This window comes from Salvelinus fontinalis, unplaced genomic scaffold (assembly GCF_029448725.1).
Source record: "Salvelinus fontinalis isolate EN_2023a unplaced genomic scaffold, ASM2944872v1 scaffold_0021, whole genome shotgun sequence".
Lineage (NCBI taxonomy): Eukaryota > Metazoa > Chordata > Actinopteri > Salmoniformes > Salmonidae > Salvelinus > Salvelinus fontinalis.
In genome coordinates this window covers 702,969-722,881 of record NW_026600230.1, presented here as the reverse complement: position 1 = coordinate 722,881, position 19,913 = coordinate 702,969, and the positions used below count along the sequence as shown (strand labels likewise).

Sequence of the window (19,913 nt, the reverse complement as noted above, 5' to 3'; positions counted from 1 at the left end):
ATAAACACACTGGACAGTACCACTGTTATAAACACACTGGACAGTACCACTGTTATAACCACGCTGGGCAGTACCACTGTTATAAACACACCAGTACCACTGTTATAAACACACCAGTACCACTGTTATAAACACACTGGACAGTACCACTGTTATAACCACGCTGGACAGTACCACTGTTATAAACACGCTGGACAGTACCACTGTTGTAAACACGCTGGACAGTACCACTGTTATAAACACACCAGTACCACTGTTATAAACACACTGGACAGTACCACTGTTATAAACACGCTGGACAGTACCACTGTTATAAACACGCTGGGCAGTACCACTGTTATAAACACGCTGGGCAGTACCACTGTTATAAACACGCTGGACAGTACCACTGTTATAAACACGCTGGACAGTACCACTGTTATAAACACACTGGACAGTACCACTGTTATAAACACGCTGGACAGTACCACTGTTATAAACACACCAGTACCACTGTTATAAACACACTGGACAGTACCAATGTTATAAACACGCTGGACAGTACCACTGTTATAAACACGCTGGACAGTACCACTGTTATAAACACGCTGGACAGTACCACTGTTATAAACACACCAGTACCACTGTTATAAACACACCAGTACCACTGTTATAAACACACTGGACAGTACCACTGTTATAAACACACTGGACAGTACCACTGTTATAAACACACTGGACAGTACCACTGTTATAAACACGCTGGACAGTACCACTGTTATAAACACACTGGACAGTACCACTGTTATAAACACACTGGACAGTACCACTGTTATAAACACGCTGGACAGTACCACTGTTATAAACACACCAGTACCACTGTTATAAACACACCAGTACCACTGTTATAAACACACCAGTACCACTGTTATAAACACGCTGGGCAGTACCACTGTTATAAACACGCTGGACAGTACCACTGTTATAAACACACTGGACAGTACCACTGTTATAAACACACTGGACAGTACCACTGTTATAAACACGCTGGACAGTACCACTGTTATAAACACACCAGTACCACTGTTATAAACACACTGGACAGTACCACTGTTATAAACACGCTGGACAGTACCACTGTTATAAACACACTGGACAGTACCACTGTTATAAACACGCTGGACAGTACCACTGTTATAAACACACTGGACAGTACCACTGTTATAAACACACTGGACAGTACCACTGTTATAAACACACCAGTACCACTGTTATAAACACACTGGACAGTACCACTGTTATAAACACGCTGGACAGTACCACTGTTATAAACACACTGGACAGTACCACTGTTATAAACACACTGGACAGTACCACTGTTATAAACACGCCGGGCAGTACCACTGTTATAAACACGCTGGACAGTACCACTGTTATAAACACACCAGTACCACTGTTATAAACACACTGGACAGTACCACTGTTATAAACACGCTGGACAGTACCACTGTTATAAACACACTGGACAGTACCACTGTTATAAACACACTGGACAGTACCACTGTTATAAACACACTGGACAGTACCACTGTTATAAACACACTGGACAGTACCACTGTTATAAACACACTGGACAGTACCACTGTTATAAACACACTGGACAGTACCACTGTTATAAACACACTGGACAGTACCACTGTTATAAACACACTGGACAGTACCACTGTTATAAACACACTGGACAGTACCACTGTTATAAACACACCAGTACCACTGTTATAAACACACCAGTACCACTGTTATAAACACACCAGTACCACTGTTATAAACACACCAGTACCACTGTTATAAACACGCTGGACAGTACCACTGTTATAAACACACTGGACAGTACCACTGTTATAAACACACTGGACAGTACCACTGTTATAAACACACTGGACAGTACCACTGTTATAAACACACTGGACAGTACCACTGTTATAAACACACCAGTACCACTGTTATAAACACACCAGTACCACTGTTATAAACACACTGGACAGTACCACTGTTATAAACACGCTGGACAGTACCACTGTTATAAACACACTGGACAGTACCACTGTTATAAACACACTGGACAGTACCACTGTTATAAACACACCAGTACCACTGTTATAAACACACTGGACAGTACCACTGTTATAAACACGCTGGACAGTACCACTGTTATAAACACACCAGTACCACTGTTATAAACACACTGGACAGTACCACTGTTATAAACACACTGGACAGTACCACTGTTATAAACACACTGGACAGTACCACTGTTATAAACACACTGGACAGTACCACTGTTATAAACACACTGGACAGTACCACTGTTATAAACACACTGGACAGTACCACTGTTATAAACACGCTGGGCAGTACCACTGTTATAAACACGCCGGACAGTACCACTGTTATAAACACACCAGTACCACTGTTATAAACACACTGGACAGTACCACTGTTATAAACACACTGGACAGTACCACTGTTATAAACACACCAGTACCACTGTTATAAACACACTGGACAGTACCACTGTTATAAACACACTGGACAGTACCACTGTTATAAACACACTGGACAGTACCACTGTTATAAACACGCTGGGCAGTACCACTGTTATAAACACGCCGGACAGTACCACTGTTATAAACACACCAGTACCACTGTTATAAACACACCAGTACCACTGTTATAAACACACTGGACAGTACCACTGTTATAAACACGCTGGACAGTACCACTGTTATAAACACACTGGACAGTACCACTGTTATAAACACACTGGACAGTACCACTGTTATAAACACACTGGACAGTACCACTGTTATAAACACACTGGACAGTACCACTGTTATAAACACACTGGACAGTACCACTGTTATAAACACACTGGACAGTACCACTGTTATAAACACACTGGACAGTACCACTGTTATAAACACACTGGACAGTACCACTGTTATAAACACACTGGACAGTACCACTGTTATAAACACACTGGACAGTACCACTGTTATAAACACACCAGTACCACTGTTATAAACACACCAGTACCACTGTTATAAACACACCAGTACCACTGTTATAAACACGCTGGACAGTACCACTGTTATAAACACACTGGACAGTACCACTGTTATAAACACACTGGACAGTACCACTGTTATAAACACACTGGACAGTACCACTGTTATAAACACGCTGGACAGTACCACTGTTATAAACACGCTGGACAGTACCACTGTTATAAACACGCTGGGCAGTACCACTGTTATAAACACGCTGGGCAGTACCACTGTTATAAACACACTGGACAGTACCACTGTTATAAACACGCTGGACAGTACCACTGTTATAAACACACTGGACAGTACCACTGTTATAAACACGCTGGACAGTACCACTGTTATAAACACACTGGACAGTACCACTGTTATAAACACGCTGGACAGTACCACTGTTATAAACACGCTGGGCAGTACCACTGTTATAAACACACTGGACAGTACCACTGTTATAAACACACTGGACAGTACCACTGTTATAAACACACTGGACAGTACCACTGTTATAAACACGCTGGGCAGTACCACTGTTATAAACACGCTGGACAGTATCACTGTTAAACACGCTGGACAGTACCACTGCTATAAACACGCAGTGGTCCTAACAAACTCAGACAACGCTGATCCATTGATTGTGTCCCACGCCAGCCATACATCAAGGCTGGTGAGTGATGTCACACTGCCACCCTCACATGTACCTGAAAAATCTAAAAACGACAGACCTCTATACAGGACATGACAAATAGTAATGTACTTACTTGTCATATTCGGCGTTGTCGCAGTCACAGCGGGCATCTTTGTGCTTCTGCCAGTCTTTCCCGTGTTTACATGTGGTGAGCAGCACCACGTCCTCAGAGTTATGGACATGATATAATGCATTCCTCGTGTCTGATCCGATTCCAGTGAGGTATCGTTTCCCCTTGAACACAAGCATGTATTTCCTGTACGGTGGGATAGAGTTGTATTTTAAATAGCCCCTCTCCCCTCCGGTCCTGGGGTGCTCTTTCCCAAAAAGAGGGATGGAGATATCGAAATGGGGTCTGAAGTTCTCTGTGCTGACGCTTGCCTTGGCTAGCATGGCCTGCCCAAAGTCGAAACCCAGATCTTCCGTGTAGTCGGGCCAAGTCCCCGAATAGAGGTTGAAAATGAGGTGATTCTTTCCGTTATTCCACAGATGCAAGTTCTGGACTTTAGTTCTGAGGTTGTGAACATACTGTGGAGACAGAATGTCCCTGTCTAGAGTGTCCAAACTCAGGACGAACAGACAAGCCTGTCCCGGGTCAGACGTATAGAACCTGGAAGCCTCAATGGAGGATAAAATATTCTGATAACTCTCCGACATCTTCTCTCCTTTCTGTTGCGGGTAAACGTAAACTTTAAATCCGTTGGTTTTGCACAAGGAAAAATCAAAGCAGGAGTCCATCCGGCAACGTTTCCCTTTATAAACTCCCGAAATAACATCCCTCTTCTGTCGTGGCGATATGTGAACGTTGTACTCCTCGGTCTCCATTTGGTCCCAGGGGCTGAACGGCTGCAGGGACCCCAAGAAGTGGGGCCACTGGGGGCTCCCGTGGTATCCATGAAGGCTGCGGTCATCACGCCGGTTGTTGCTTCTGGATAGCGGGGCTTGCACCCCTCCGAAGTACAACAACAGAATGAGACACGCACCGGCGGAGAACAGAATTAAGTACCGTTTTTTGGCCTGCATGTGTCCTCCGATCAGGGTCGAGATGTCTAGTAAATCCAACGAGCCCCGATGAAGTTTCACTCCTCTCACCACTACTTCCAATTGAAAGGCTGCGCCATCTTCCTCCAGCCAGGAAGGGTTTAGCGCTCAACACGTCCACCACCTTCTGAATCCTTTCCCCAAGCCGACGAGTGATCCAGCGCATGTGGGCGATTTATAATGATCATTTACTTCTCCCCTTGTCAATAGTTATGGCTAACAGTGGCTATCTTCCAGCACTGAAGAGTAGACTACCTTCCTGGTAAGTTAGGGATTGAAGAGGCACCCGGACCTTACATTTCTTTGTGTTATTAGCGGATTCATCTTCAGTGTCTCATCTGCCTGTATGAAAAAGAAGCAGGTATTTTCACTTAATATTTCTTGCTTTGTAGCCTAACGTTCCAGCAGCACACAATCACAGTTTGCTAGCTAGCTACACAGGGCGACAAGAATGTAGCCAACTTGGCTAGCTTGTCCAAACATCCAGAGATTCAGGACTCACATTATAACGCTCCATGTCGGACTAGTCCACGGTTCAAACGAACGATATAACAGAAGTTTGGAGGGTACCAAGCCTGCTATCTAGCCTTCTGGTCCATATGAATTTCTGCAGTTCAATAAATAGTTGAAAGCAGCTCCGACTTAGCAGCATTCTACAACACTCTCTCTGATTTACTCTCCTAGTCCAAGGAAAGACAACTCAGTCTCTTGAAGCGTCGGGAAATGATTGTTATACATTGTTGGAACATTAAAGAAAGATATCCCGTAATATATCCCAATTGTAAAAACTGTTTGGTGAGTTGTTCTGAATCTCACACAGAGGATTTCCAATCCTACGGCGTCTGCTGATGATGTGACGTTCTTCCATAATGCACTGGGCTTTTTCCATTGGTTCGCGTCATATCCGAAACAGGCGGGGCTTCCGCATCCCATTCACAACTAGAGGTCCGCCGAGAGTAACCTGACCTAGCGGTTAGAGATGCATGACATGGTTTCTCTATTGTATTGCTGTCATTTTCCATATATCTCATTTAACAGCACATTTTGGTTTGACCACGCCTAACAAACAAACATTTATAACTCGTTTTCATTCATCCACTTGATAGAATGCACAATCTACGACTATATTCTCATGTATTCTTTATGCAACTACATTTTACTTTGCAAAACTGCTTCCTTTTGATTTCTGCTCATACTGGGGCTCAAACCCAGGACCTCTGCCACACAAACACACAGTGACTGACCACCCTCCTGAAGGGTCTTACCCAGTCGTCACCGAAAAGCTAGTTATTGGAGACATTCAGGCTGAGGAGTGAGCTTCCCATAACGATGCTTCGTGGGTGACTGTTGTTGATGTGTGCAGAGGGTCCCTGGTTCACGCCCGGGTCGGGGCGAGGGGACGGACTAAAGTTATACTGTTACACAAAGTGCTCTGCATCTCTCCTTGCAGGGCACTAATACACTGTTGTTCCTTTCAGCACAACCTCTGACACCCCCCTTAATCTCACTATTCTGATTGGCCTTTGAGGAACTCTGCATTGAAGACAGGATGAGCCATGTCACAGCAGAGCAGCATCCACTACGGCTGAATTGGTTGGTGTAACGGATGTGAAATGGCTAGCTAGTTAGCGGTGGTGCGCGCTAATAGCCTTTCAGGCGGTGACGTCACTCGCTCTGAGACCTTGAAGTAGTGGTTCCTGAGGCTTTTTGTGGAGCGATGGGTAACGATGCTTCGTGGGTGACTGTTGTTGATGTGTGCAGAGGGTCCCTGGTTCGCGCCCGGGACGAGGGTGCGAGCTCCACCGGCACACTGTGAATGGCACATTTATTCTGTCGTATACATTATCCGCAGGCTGATATTACCAACCCTCGTGTTGTTTTCAGGAGACGGCTGACTACTTCATATATCAGCTTTAGTTATGTCACTTATAAATCTTCGGCTTGTCAGTCTTGAGGCATGTCCTCCTGAACTGTTTTCACAGCTGCTGTGGTCTGAAAGAGGTTGGAAAGACGAGAAGTGATTCTGCAGAGCAGAGAGACAGGAGTTGTCTGTATCCCAAATGGCACCCTATTCCCTATATAGTGCACTACTTTTGACCAGAGCCCATAGGGTTTCGGACCAGGGCTCTGGTCCAAAGTAGTGCACTATATAGGGAATAGGGCTCTGGTCCAAAGTAGTGCACTATATAGGGAATAGGGTGCCATTTGGGACGTGGGCAGGGAGTGAGAGGAATTTGAACTGCGTTCCTCGGGAGCTGTGGAGCAGGGTCTGTGTTCGGTGGACAGCGGGTGCTCCTCCTCCTTCCTCTCCTCCTATGGTCCACTGATCAAAGACAAGTCCTCCTCCTCCTCTCCTCGTATGGTCCACTGATCAAAGACAAGTCCTCCTCTCCTCCTATGGTCCACTGATCAAAGACAAGTCCTCCTCCTCCTCTCCTCCTATGGTCCACTGATCAAAGACAAGTCCTCTTCTCCTCCTATGGTCCACTGATCAAAGACAAGTCCTCCTCCTCCTCTCCTCCTATGGTCCACTGATCAAAGACAAGTCCTCTTCTCCTCCTATGGTCCACTGATCAAAGACAAGTCCTCCTCCTCCTCTCCTCCTATGGTCCACTGATCAAAGACAAGTCCTCCTCTCCTCCTATGGTCCACTGATCAAAGACAAGTCCTTCTCCTCCTCTCCTCCTATGGTCCACTGATCAAAGACAAGTCCTCCTCTCCTCCTATGGTCCACTGATCAAAGACAAGTCCTCCTCTTCTCCTCCTATGGTCCACTGATCAAAGACAAGTCCTCCTCTCCTCCTATGGTCCACTGATCAAAGACAAGTCCTCCTCCTATGGTCCACTGATCAAAGACAAGTCCTCCTCCTATGGTCCACTGATCAAAGACAAGTCCTCCTCCTATGGTCCACTGATCAAAGACAAGTCCTCCTCCTCCTCTCCTCCTATGGTCCACTGATCAAAGACAAGTCCTCCTCCTATAGTCTACTGATCAAAGACAAGTCCTCCTCCTCCTCTCCTCCTATGGTCCACTGATCAAAGACAAGTCCTCCTCCTCCTCTCCTCCTATGGTCCACTGATCAAAGACAAGTCCTCCTCCTATGGTCCACTGATCAAAGACAAGTCCTCCTCTCCTCCTATGGTCCACTGATCAAAGACAAGTCCTCCTCTCCTCCTATGGTCCACTGATCAAAGACCAGTCCTCCTCTCCTCCTATGGTCCACTGATCAAAGACAAGTCCTCCTCCTCCTCTCCTCCTATGGTCCACTGATCAAAGACAAGTCCTCCTCCTATGGTCTACTGATCGAAGACAAGTCCTCCTCCTCCTCTCCTCCTATGGTCCACTGATCAAAGACAAGTCCTCCTCCTCCTCTCCTCCTATGGTCCACTGATCAAAGACAAGTCCTCCTCCTATGGTCCACTGATCAAAGACAAGTCCTCCTCTCCTCCTATGGTCCACTGATCAAAGACAAGTCCTCCTCTCCTCCTATGGTCCACTGATCAAAGACAAGTCCTCCTCTCCTCCTATGGTCCACTGATCAAAGACAAGTCCTCCTCCTCCTCTCCTCCTATGGTCCACTGATCAAAGACAAGTCCTCCTCTCCTCCTATGGTCCACTGATCAAAGACAAGTCCTCCTCTCCTCCTATGGTCCACTGATCAAAGACAAGTCCTTCTCCTCCTCTCCTCCTATGGTCCACTGATCAAAGACAAGTCCTCCTCTCCTCCTATGGTCCACTGATCAAAGACAAGTCCTCCTCTTCTCCTCCTATGGTCCACTGATCAAAGACAAGTCCTCCTCTCCTCCTATGGTCCACTGATCAAAGACAAGTCCTCCTCCTATGGTCCACTGATCAAAGACAAGTCCTCCTCCTATGGTCCACTGATCAAAGACAAGTCCTCCTCCTATGGTCCACTGATCAAAGACAAGTCCTCCTCCTCCTCTCCTCCTATGGTCCACTGATCAAAGACAAGTCCTCCTCCTATAGTCTACTGATCAAAGACAAGTCCTCCTCCTCCTCTCCTCCTATGGTCCACTGATCAAAGACAAGTCCTCCTCCTCCTCTCCTCCTATGGTCCACTGATCAAAGACAAGTCCTCCTCCTATGGTCCACTGATCAAAGACAAGTCCTCCTCTCCTCCTATGGTCCACTGATCAAAGACAAGTCCTCCTCTCCTCCTATGGTCCACTGATCAAAGACCAGTCCTCCTCTCCTCCTATGGTCCACTGATCAAAGACAAGTCCTCCTCCTCCTCTCCTCCTATGGTCCACTGATCAAAGACAAGTCCTCCTCCTATGGTCTACTGATCGAAGACAAGTCCTCCTCCTCCTCTCCTCCTATGGTCCACTGATCAAAGACAAGTCCTCCTCCTCCTCTCCTCCTATGGTCCACTGATCAAAGACAAGTCCTCCTCCTATGGTCCACTGATCAAAGACAAGTCCTCCTCTCCTCCTATGGTCCACTGATCAAAGACAAGTCCTCCTCTCCTCCTATGGTCCACTGATCAAAGACAAGTCCTCCTCTCCTCCTATGGTCCACTGATCAAAGACAAGTCCTCCTCCTCCTCTCCTCCTATGGTCCACTGATCAAAGACAAGTCCTCCTCTCCTCCTATGGTCCACTGATCAAAGACAAGTCCTCCTCTCCTCCTATGGTCCACTGATCAAAGACAAGTCCTCCTCTCCTCCTATGGTCCACTGATCAAAGACAAGTCCTTCTCCTCCTCTCCTCCTATGGTCCACTGATCAAAGACAAGTCCTCCTCTCCTCCTATGGTCCACTGATCAAAGACAAGTCCTCCTCTTCTCCTCCTATGGTCCACTGATCAAAGACAAGTCCTCCTCTCCTCCTATGGTCCACTGATCAAAGACAAGTCCTCCTCCTATGGTCCACTGATCAAAGACAAGTCCTCCTCCTATGGTCCACTGATCAAAGACAAGTCCTCCTCCTATGGTCCACTGATCAAAGACAAGTCCTCCTCCTCCTCTCCTCCTATGGTCCACTGATCAAAGACAAGTCCTCCTCCTATAGTCTACTGATCAAAGACAAGTCCTCCTCCTCCTCTCCTCCTATGGTCCACTGATCAAAGACAAGTCCTCCTCCTCCTCTCCTCCTATGGTCCACTGATCAAAGACAAGTCCTCCTCCTATGGTCCACTGATCAAAGACAAGTCCTCCTCTCCTCCTATGGTCCACTGATCAAAGACAAGTCCTCCTCTCCTCCTATGGTCCACTGATCAAAGACCAGTCCTCCTCTCCTCCTATGGTCCACTGATCAAAGACAAGTCCTCCTCCTCCTCTCCTCCTATGGTCCACTGATCAAAGACAAGTCCTCCTCCTATGGTCTACTGATCGAAGACAAGTCCTCCTCCTCCTCTCCTCCTATGGTCCACTGATCAAAGACAAGTCCTCCTCCTCCTCTCCTCCTATGGTCCACTGATCAAAGACAAGTCCTCCTCCTATGGTCCACTGATCAAAGACAAGTCCTCCTCTCCTCCTATGGTCCACTGATCAAAGACAAGTCCTCCTCTCCTCCTATGGTCCACTGATCAAAGACAAGTCCTCCTCTCCTCCTATGGTCCACTGATCAAAGACAAGTCCTCCTCCTCCTCTCCTCCTATGGTCCACTGATCAAAGACAAGTCCTCCTCTCCTCCTATGGTCCACTGATCAAAGACAAGTCCTCCTCTCCTCCTATGGTCCACTGATCAAAGACAAGTCCTCCTCTCCTCCTATGGTCCACTGATCAAAGACAAGTCCTTCTCCTCCTCTCCTCCTATGGTCCACTGATCAAAGACAAGTCCTCCTCTCCTCCTATGGTCCACTGATCAAAGACAAGTCCTCCTCTTCTCCTCCTATGGTCCACTGATCAAAGACAAGTCCTCCTCTCCTCCTATGGTCCACTGATCAAAGACAAGTCCTCCTCCTATGGTCCACTGATCAAAGACAAGTCCTCCTCCTATGGTCCACTGATCAAAGACAAGTCCTCCTCCTATGGTCCACTGATCAAAGACAAGTCCTCCTCCTCCTCTCCTCCTATGGTCCACTGATCAAAGACAAGTCCTCCTCCTATAGTCTACTGATCAAAGACAAGTCCTCCTCCTCCTCTCCTCCTATGGTCCACTGATCAAAGACAAGTCCTCCTCCTCCTCTCCTCCTATGGTCCACTGATCAAAGACAAGTCCTCCTCCTATGGTCCACTGATCAAAGACAAGTCCTCCTCTCCTCCTATGGTCCACTGATCAAAGACAAGTCCTCCTCTCCTCCTATGGTCCACTGATCAAAGACCAGTCCTCCTCTCCTCCTATGGTCCACTGATCAAAGACAAGTCCTCCTCCTCCTCTCCTCCTATGGTCCACTGATCAAAGACAAGTCCTCCTCCTATGGTCTACTGATCGAAGACAAGTCCTCCTCCTCCTCTCCTCCTATGGTCCACTGATCAAAGACAAGTCCTCCTCCTCCTCTCCTCCTATGGTCCACTGATCAAAGACAAGTCCTCCTCCTATGGTCCACTGATCAAAGACAAGTCCTCCTCTCCTCCTATGGTCCACTGATCAAAGACAAGTCCTCCTCTCCTCCTATGGTCCACTGATCAAAGACAAGTCCTCCTCTCCTCCTATGGTCCACTGATCAAAGACAAGTCCTCCTCCTCCTCTCCTCCTATGGTCCACTGATCAAAGACAAGTCCTCCTCTCCTCCTATGGTCCACTGATCAAAGACAAGTCCTCCTCTCCTCCTATGGTCCACTGATCAAAGACAAGTCCTCCTCTCCTCCTATGGTCCACTGATCAAAGACAAGTCCTTCTCCTCCTCTCCTCCTATGGTCCACTGATCAAAGACAAGTCCTCCTCTCCTCCTATGGTCCACTGATCAAAGACAAGTCCTCCTCTTCTCCTCCTATGGTCCACTGATCAAAGACAAGTCCTCCTCTCCTCCTATGGTCCACTGATCAAAGACAAGTCCTCCTCCTATGGTCCACTGATCAAAGACAAGTCCTCCTCCTATGGTCCACTGATCAAAGACAAGTCCTCCTCCTATGGTCCACTGATCAAAGACAAGTCCTCCTCCTCCTCTCCTCCTATGGTCCACTGATCAAAGACAAGTCCTCCTCCTATAGTCTACTGATCAAAGACAAGTCCTCCTCCTCCTCTCCTCCTATGGTCCACTGATCAAAGACAAGTCCTCCTCCTCCTCTCCTCCTATGGTCCACTGATCAAAGACAAGTCCTCCTCCTATGGTCCACTGATCAAAGACAAGTCCTCCTCTCCTCCTATGGTCCACTGATCAAAGACAAGTCCTCCTCTCCTCCTATGGTCCACTGATCAAAGACCAGTCCTCCTCTCCTCCTATGGTCCACTGATCAAAGACAAGTCCTCCTCCTCCTCTCCTCCTATGGTCCACTGATCAAAGACAAGTCCTCCTCCTATGGTCTACTGATCGAAGACAAGTCCTCCTCCTCCTCTCCTCCTATGGTCCACTGATCAAAGACAAGTCCTCCTCCTCCTCTCCTCCTATGGTCCACTGATCAAAGACAAGTCCTCCTCCTATGGTCCACTGATCAAAGACAAGTCCTCCTCTCCTCCTATGGTCCACTGATCAAAGACAAGTCCTCCTCTCCTCCTATGGTCCACTGATCAAAGACAAGTCCTCCTCTCCTCCTATGGTCCACTGATCAAAGACAAGTCCTCCTCCTCCTCTCCTCCTATGGTCCACTGATCAAAGACAAGTCCTCCTCTCCTCCTATGGTCCACTGATCAAAGACAAGTCCTCCTCTCCTCCTATGGTCCACTGATCAAAGACAAGTCCTCCTCTCCTCCTATGGTCCACTGATCAAAGACAAGTCCTTCTCCTCCTCTCCTCCTATGGTCCACTGATCAAAGACAAGTCCTCCTCTCCTCCTATGGTCCACTGATTAAAGACAAGTCCTCCTCTTCTCCTCCTATGGTCCACTGATCAAAGACAAGTCCTCCTCTCCTCCTATGGTCCACTGATCAAAGACAAGTCCTCCTCCTATGGTCCACTGATCAAAGACAAGTCCTCCTCCTATGGTCCACTGATCAAAGACAAGTCCTCCTCCTATGGTCCACTGATCAAAGACAAGTCCTCCTCCTCCTCTCCTCCTATGGTCCACTGATCAAAGACAAGTCCTCCTCCTATAGTCTACTGATCAAAGACAAGTCCTCCTCCTCCTCTCCTCCTATGGTCCACTGATCAAAGACAAGTCCTCCTCCTCCTCTCCTCCTATGGTCCACTGATCAAAGACAAGTCCTCCTCCTATGGTCCACTGATCAAAGACAAGTCCTCCTCTCCTCCTATGGTCCACTGATCAAAGACAAGTCCTCCTCTCCTCCTATGGTCCACTGATCAAAGACCAGTCCTCCTCTCCTCCTATGGTCCACTGATCAAAGACAAGTCCTCCTCCTCCTCTCCTCCTATGGTCCACTGATCAAAGACAAGTCCTCCTCCTATGGTCTACTGATCGAAGACAAGTCCTCCTCCTCCTCTCCTCCTATGGTCCACTGATCAAAGACAAGTCCTCCTCCTCCTCTCCTCCTATGGTCCACTGATCAAAGACAAGTCCTCCTCCTATGGTCCACTGATCAAAGACAAGTCCTCCTCTCCTCCTATGGTCCACTGATCAAAGACAAGTCCTCCTCTCCTCCTATGGTCCACTGATCAAAGACAAGTCCTCCTCTCCTCCTATGGTCCACTGATCAAAGACAAGTCCTCCTCCTCCTCTCCTCCTATGGTCCACTGATCAAAGACAAGTCCTCCTCTCCTCCTATGGTCCACTGATCAAAGACAAGTCCTCCTCTCCTCCTATGGTCCACTGATCAAAGACAAGTCCTCCTCTCCTCCTATGGTCCACTGATCAAAGACAAGTTCTTCTCCTCCTCTCCTCCTATGGTCCACTGATCAAAGACAAGTCCTCCTCTCCTCCTATGGTCCACTGATCAAAGACAAGTCCTCCTCTTCTCCTCCTATGGTCCACTGATCAAAGACAAGTCCTCCTCTCCTCCTATGGTCCACTGATCAAAGACAAGTCCTCCTCCTATGGTCCACTGATCAAAGACAAGTCCTCCTCCTATGGTCCACTGATCAAAGACAAGTCCTCCTCCTATGGTCCACTGATCAAAGACAAGTCCTCCTCCTCCTCTCCTCCTATGGTCCACTGATCAAAGACAAGTCCTCCTCCTATAGTCTACTGATCAAAGACAAGTCCTCCTCCTCCTCTCCTCCTATGGTCCACTGATCAAAGACAAGTCCTCCTCCTCCTCTCCTCCTATGGTCCACTGATCAAAGACAAGTCCTCCTCCTATGGTCCACTGATCAAAGACAAGTCCTCCTCTCCTCCTATGGTCCACTGATCAAAGACAAGTCCTCCTCTCCTCCTATGGTCCACTGATCAAAGACCAGTCCTCCTCTCCTCCTATGGTCCACTGATCAAAGACAAGTCCTCCTCCTCCTCTCCTCCTATGGTCCACTGATCAAAGACAAGTCCTCCTCCTATGGTCTACTGATCGAAGACAAGTCCTCCTCCTCCTCTCCTCCTATGGTCCACTGATCAAAGACAAGTCCTCCTCCTCCTCTCCTCCTATGGTCCACTGATCAAAGACAAGTCCTCCTCCTATGGTCCACTGATCAAAGACAAGTCCTCCTCTCCTCCTATGGTCCACTGATCAAAGACAAGTCCTCCTCTCCTCCTATGGTCCACTGATCAAAGACAAGTCCTCCTCTCCTCCTATGGTCCACTGATCAAAGACAAGTCCTCCTCCTCCTCTCCTCCTATGGTCCACTGATCAAAGACAAGTCCTCCTCTCCTCCTATGGTCCACTGATCAAAGACAAGTCCTCCTCTCCTCCTATGGTCCACTGATCAAAGACAAGTCCTCCTCTCCTCCTATGGTCCACTGATCAAAGACAAGTCTTTCTCCTCCTCTCCTCCTATGGTCCACTGATCAAAGACAAGTCCTCCTCCTCTTCTCCTCCTATGGTTCACTGATCAAAGACAAGTCCTCCTCCTCCTCTCCTCCTATGGTCCACTGATCAAAGACAAGTCCTCCTCTCCTCCTATGGTCCACTGATCAAAGACCAGTCCTCCTCTCCTCCTATGGTCCACTGATCAAAGACAAGTCCTCCTCCTCCTCTCCTCCTATGGTCCACTGATCAAAGACAAGTCCTCCTCTCCTCCTATGGTCCACTGATCAAAGACAAGTCCTCCTCCTCCTCTCCTCCTATGGTCCATTGATCAAAGACAAGTCCTTCTCCTCCTCTCCTCCTATGGTCCACTGATCAAAGACAAGTCCTCCTCCTCTTCTCCTCCTATGGTTCACTGATCAAAGACAAGTCCTCCTCCTCCTCTCCTCCTATGGTCCACTGATCAAAGACAAGTCCTCCTCTCCTCCTATGGTCCACTGATCAAAGACCAGTCCTCCTCTCCTCCTATGGTCCACTGATCAAAGACAAGTCCTCCTCCTCCTCTCCTCCTATGGTCCACTGATCAAAGACAAGTCTTTCTCCTCCTCTCCTCCTATGGTCCACTGATCAAAGACAAGTCCTCCTCCTCTTCTCCTCCTATGGTTCACTGATCAAAGACAAGTCCTCCTCCTCCTCTCCTCCTATGGTCCACTGATCAAAGACAAGTCCTCCTCTCCTCCTATGGTCCACTGATCAAAGACCAGTCCTCCTCTCCTCCTATGGTCCACTGATCAAAGACAAGTCCTCCTCCTCCTCTCCTCCTATGGTCCACTGATCAAAGACAAGTCCTCCTCTCCTCCTATGGTCCACTGATCAAAGACAAGTCCTCCTCCTCCTCTCCTCCTATGGTCCATTGATCAAAGACAAGTCCTTCTCCTCCTCTCCTCCTATGGTCCACTGATCAAAGACAAGTCCTCCTCCTCTTCTCCTCCTATGGTTCACTGATCAAAGACAAGTCCTCCTCCTCCTCTCCTCCTATGGTCCACTGATCAAAGACAAGTCCTCCTCTCCTCCTATGGTCCACTGATCAAAGACCAGTCCTCCTCTCCTCCTATGGTCCACTGATCAAAGACAAGTCCTCCTCCTCCTCTCCTCCTATGGTCCACTGATCAAAGACAAGTCCTCCTCTCCTCCTATGGTCCACTGATCAAAGACAAGTCCTCCTCCTCCTCTCCTCCTATGGTCCATTGATCAAAGACAAGTCCTTCTCCTCCTCTCCTCCTATGGTCCACTGATCAAAGACAAGTCCTTATCCTCCTCTCCTCCCTATTCCTCCTCCTTATTCCTCCTCCACTCCTCCTTCCTCTCCTCCCTATTCCTCCTCCACTCCTCCTTCCTCTCCTCCCTATTCCTCCTCCACTCCTCCTTCCTCTCCTCCCTATTCCTCCTTCCTCTCCTCCTTCCTCTCCTCCCTATTCCTCCTTCCTCTCCTCCCTATTCCTCCTTCCTCTCCTCCTTCCTCTCCTCCCTATTCCTCCTTCCTCCCCTCCCTATTCCTCCTTCCTCTCCTCCTTCCTCTCCTCCCTATTCCTCCTCCATATTCCTCCTTCCTCTCCTCCTTCCTCCCCTCCCTATTCCTCCTTCCTCTCCTCCTTCCTCTCCTCCCTATTCCTCCTTCCTCTCCTCCCTATTCCTCCTTCCTCTCCTCCTTCCTCTCCTCCCTATTCCTCCTTCCTCTCCACCTTCCTCTCCTCCCTATTCCTCCTTCCTCTCCTCCATACTCCTCCTTCCTCTCCTCCTTCCTCCCCTCCCTAATCCTCCTTCCTCTCCTCCTTCCTCTCCTCCCTATTCCTCCTTCCTCTCCTCCATACTCCTCCTTCCTCTCCTCCTTCCTCCCCTCCCTAATCCTCCTTCCTCTCCACCTTCCTCTCCTCCCTATTCCTCCTTCCTCTCCTCCATACTCCTCCTTCCTCTCCTCCTTCCTCCCCTCCCTATTCCTCCTTCCTCTCCTCCTTCCTCTCCTCCCTATTCCTCCTTCCTCTCCTCCTTCCTCTCCTCCCTATTCCTCCTTCCTCTCCTCCTTCCTCTCCTCCCTATTCCTCCTTCCTCTCCTCCTTCCTCTCCTCCCTATTCCTCCTTCCTCTCCACCTTCCTCTCCTCCCTATTCCTCCTTCCTCTCCTCCATATTCCTCCATATTCCTCCTCCACTCCTCCTTCCTCTCCTCCCTATTCCTCCTCCACTCCTCCTTCCTCTCCTCCCTATTCCTCCTCCACTCCTCCTTCCTCTCTTTCCTATTCCTCCTTCCTCTCCTCCCTATTCCTCCTTCCTCTCCTCCCTATTCCTCCTTCCTCTCCTCCTTCCTCTCCTCCCTATTCCTCCTTCCTCCCCTCCCTATTCCTCCTTCCTCTCCTCCTTCCTCTCCTCCCTATTCCTCCTCCATATTCCTCCTTCCTCTCCTCCTTCCTCCCCTCCCTATTCCTCCTTCCTCTCCTCCTTCCTCTCCTCCCTATTCCTCCTTCCTCTCCTCCTTCCTCTCCTCCCTATTCCTCCTTCCTCTCCTCCTTCCTCTCCTCCCTATTCCTCCTTCCTCTCCACCTTCCTCTCCTCCCTATTCCTCCTTCCTCCCCTCCCTAATCCTCCTTACTCTCCTCCTTCCTCTCCTCCCTATTCCTCCTTCCTCTCCTCCCTATTCCTCCTTCCTCCCCTCCCTATTCCTCCTTCCTCTCCTCCTTCCTCTCCTCCCTATTCCTCCTCCATATTCCTCCTTCCTCTCCTCCTTCCTCTCCTCCCTATTCCTCCTTCCTCTCCTCCATATTCCTCCATATTCCTCCTTCCTCCCCTCCCTAATCCTCCTTCCTCTCCTCCTTTCTCTCCTCCCTATTCCTCCTCCATATTCCTCCTTCCTCTCCTCCTTCCTCCCCTCCCTATTCCTCCTTCCTCTCCTCCTTCCTCTCCTCCCTATTCCTCCTCCATATTCCTCCTTCCTCTCTTCCTTCCTCCCCTCCCTATTCTTCCTTCCTCTCCTCCTTCCTCTCCTCCCTATTCCTCCTCCACTCCTCCTTCCTCCTCTTCTCCTACTTCCTCTCCTCCCTATTCCTCCTTCCTCTCCTCCTTCCTCTCCCCCCTATTCCTTCTCCTCCTCCTCTCCTCCTTCCTCTCCTCCCTATTCCTTCTCCTCTCCTCCTTCCTCCCCTCCCTATTCCTCCTTCCTCTCCTCCTTCCTCTCCTCCCTATTCCTCCTCCATATTCCTCCTTCCTCTCTTCCTTCCTCCCCTCCCTATTCTTCCTTCCTCTCCTCCTTCCTCTCCTCCCTATTCCTCCTCCACTCCTCCTTCCTCCTCTTCTCCTACTTCCTCTCCTCCCTATTCCTCCTCCACTCCTCCTTCCTCTCCCCCCTATTCCTTCTCCTCCTCCTCTCCTCCTTCCTCTCCTCCCTATTTTATGTGGTTGGTTGTGATGTGCAGGTTGACTCGTAACCCGCGGGAAGGCAGCTTTAGGGTCATGAAACATTGTGTGAATGAAAGGTGGGTGGGTGGCGGGTTGAATAAAGACAAAACAATACCTTGTCTGCGATTTATATCTACAGGCTACATTGAGATTTTTCTTTCATTATTTTAGGATATCTGGCATTAGGGCATAAACCTAAGCCTAACTGTATGCTCGCCAAATAGCCTACAAGCCAATCGTCAAATGCTTTTGGGAACGGGCAGAAAGAGAAGGTTGATCCACGGACCATGGAGGCAAAAAGGACAATGTAGAAGTTTAATTCATGAATAGAAAAGCTGTGAAATGGAGAGTTGAAAATAAAGAGAAGGACCAGAACAGTAATGTTTGGGAAAGATTAGGTGACGTGGTAGAAAGAGGATGCTAGCAGCTGTGTTACGATGTGATGATTGTGAGGCGCTGTAGCCTTCAACAGTCACAAGACGGGGACTTCAAACAGGCCTATGGCACGTCAAAGGGAACTGTAGCCTTCAACAGTCACAAGACGGGGACTTCAAACAGGCCTATGGCACGTCAAAGGGAACTGTAGCCTTCAACAGTCACAAGACGGGGACTTCAAACAGGCCTATGGCACGTCAAAGGGAACTGTAGCCTTCAACAGTCACAAGACTGGGACTTCAAACAGGCCTATGGCACGTCAAAGGGAACTGTAGCCTACAAATTCAACAAAGGGAACTATAGCCTTCAACAGTCACAAGACAGGGACTTCAAACAGGCCTATGGCACGTCAAAGGGAACTGTATCCTACAAATTCAACAGTCACAAGACTGGGACTTCAAACAGGCCTATAGCACGTCAAAGGGAACTGTAGCCTTCAACAGTCACAAGACAGGGACTTGAAACAGGCCTATGGCACGTCAAAGGGAACTGTAGACTACTGTTCAAATGGGTTAAATGGAAACTGACATCTGGACACTGACTGAAGGTCTATAACCTCCCACAGAACCTTCATATTAACACCTGCAGAATTAAACATTTCTTGCATTAAAATGATCCACCAAACCGTAGGCTACATTTTGACTTGGGAACAGGAGTGGAGAAATATGATTTATTTATTTCAGCATCTTGAGATAATGTGAATGCTCAGTCTACTTCTGTAGAGGAAAGTTAAAGGGAAAGGGGGGATACCTAGTCAGTTGTACAACTGAATACATTCAACTAAAATGTGTCTTCCACATTTAACCCCGACCCCTCTGAATCAGAGAGATGCTGTAAGGGGGTGCTTACTGGTGGTGTAACAGTATAACTTTAAACCGTCCCCTCGCCCCGACACGGGCGCGAACCAGGGACCCTCTGCACACATCAACAACTGACACCCACGAAGCGTCGTTACCCATCGCTCCACAAAAGCCGCGGCCCTTGCAGAGCAAGGGGCAACATTACTTCTAGGTTTCAGAGCAAGTGACGTAACTGATTGAAACGCTAGTAGCGCGTACCCGCTAACTAGCTAGCCATTTCACATCCGTTACAGTGGCAGGGAAGTCAGGCGCAGGAGAACGAAATTGGTATAAACGGAGTTGTTTAATAAATGCTTACAAACTCCGAAAACCAACATACAAAATAAAGAACATGGGAGAAAAAAAACATGGCAAACCATAACATACTTGGCACCAATACAAACCATAACATACTTGGCACCAATACAAACCATAACATACTTGGCACCAATACAAACCATAACA

At 48.4% G+C, this 19,913-nt stretch overlaps 1 protein-coding gene across 1 annotated transcript; it reads right to left on the bottom strand.

Annotated features, from left to right (window-relative positions):
* Positions 1-3,840: 3,840 nt before the first annotated feature.
* Positions 3,841-5,694, bottom strand: LOC129842168 (exostosin-1b-like). The gene has a single exon (XM_055910593.1). The coding sequence runs from the start codon at positions 4,792-4,794 to the stop codon at positions 3,841-3,843; it is 954 nt and encodes a 317-aa protein (XP_055766568.1). The 5' UTR covers positions 4,795-5,694.
* Positions 5,695-19,913: the final 14,219 nt, after the last annotated feature.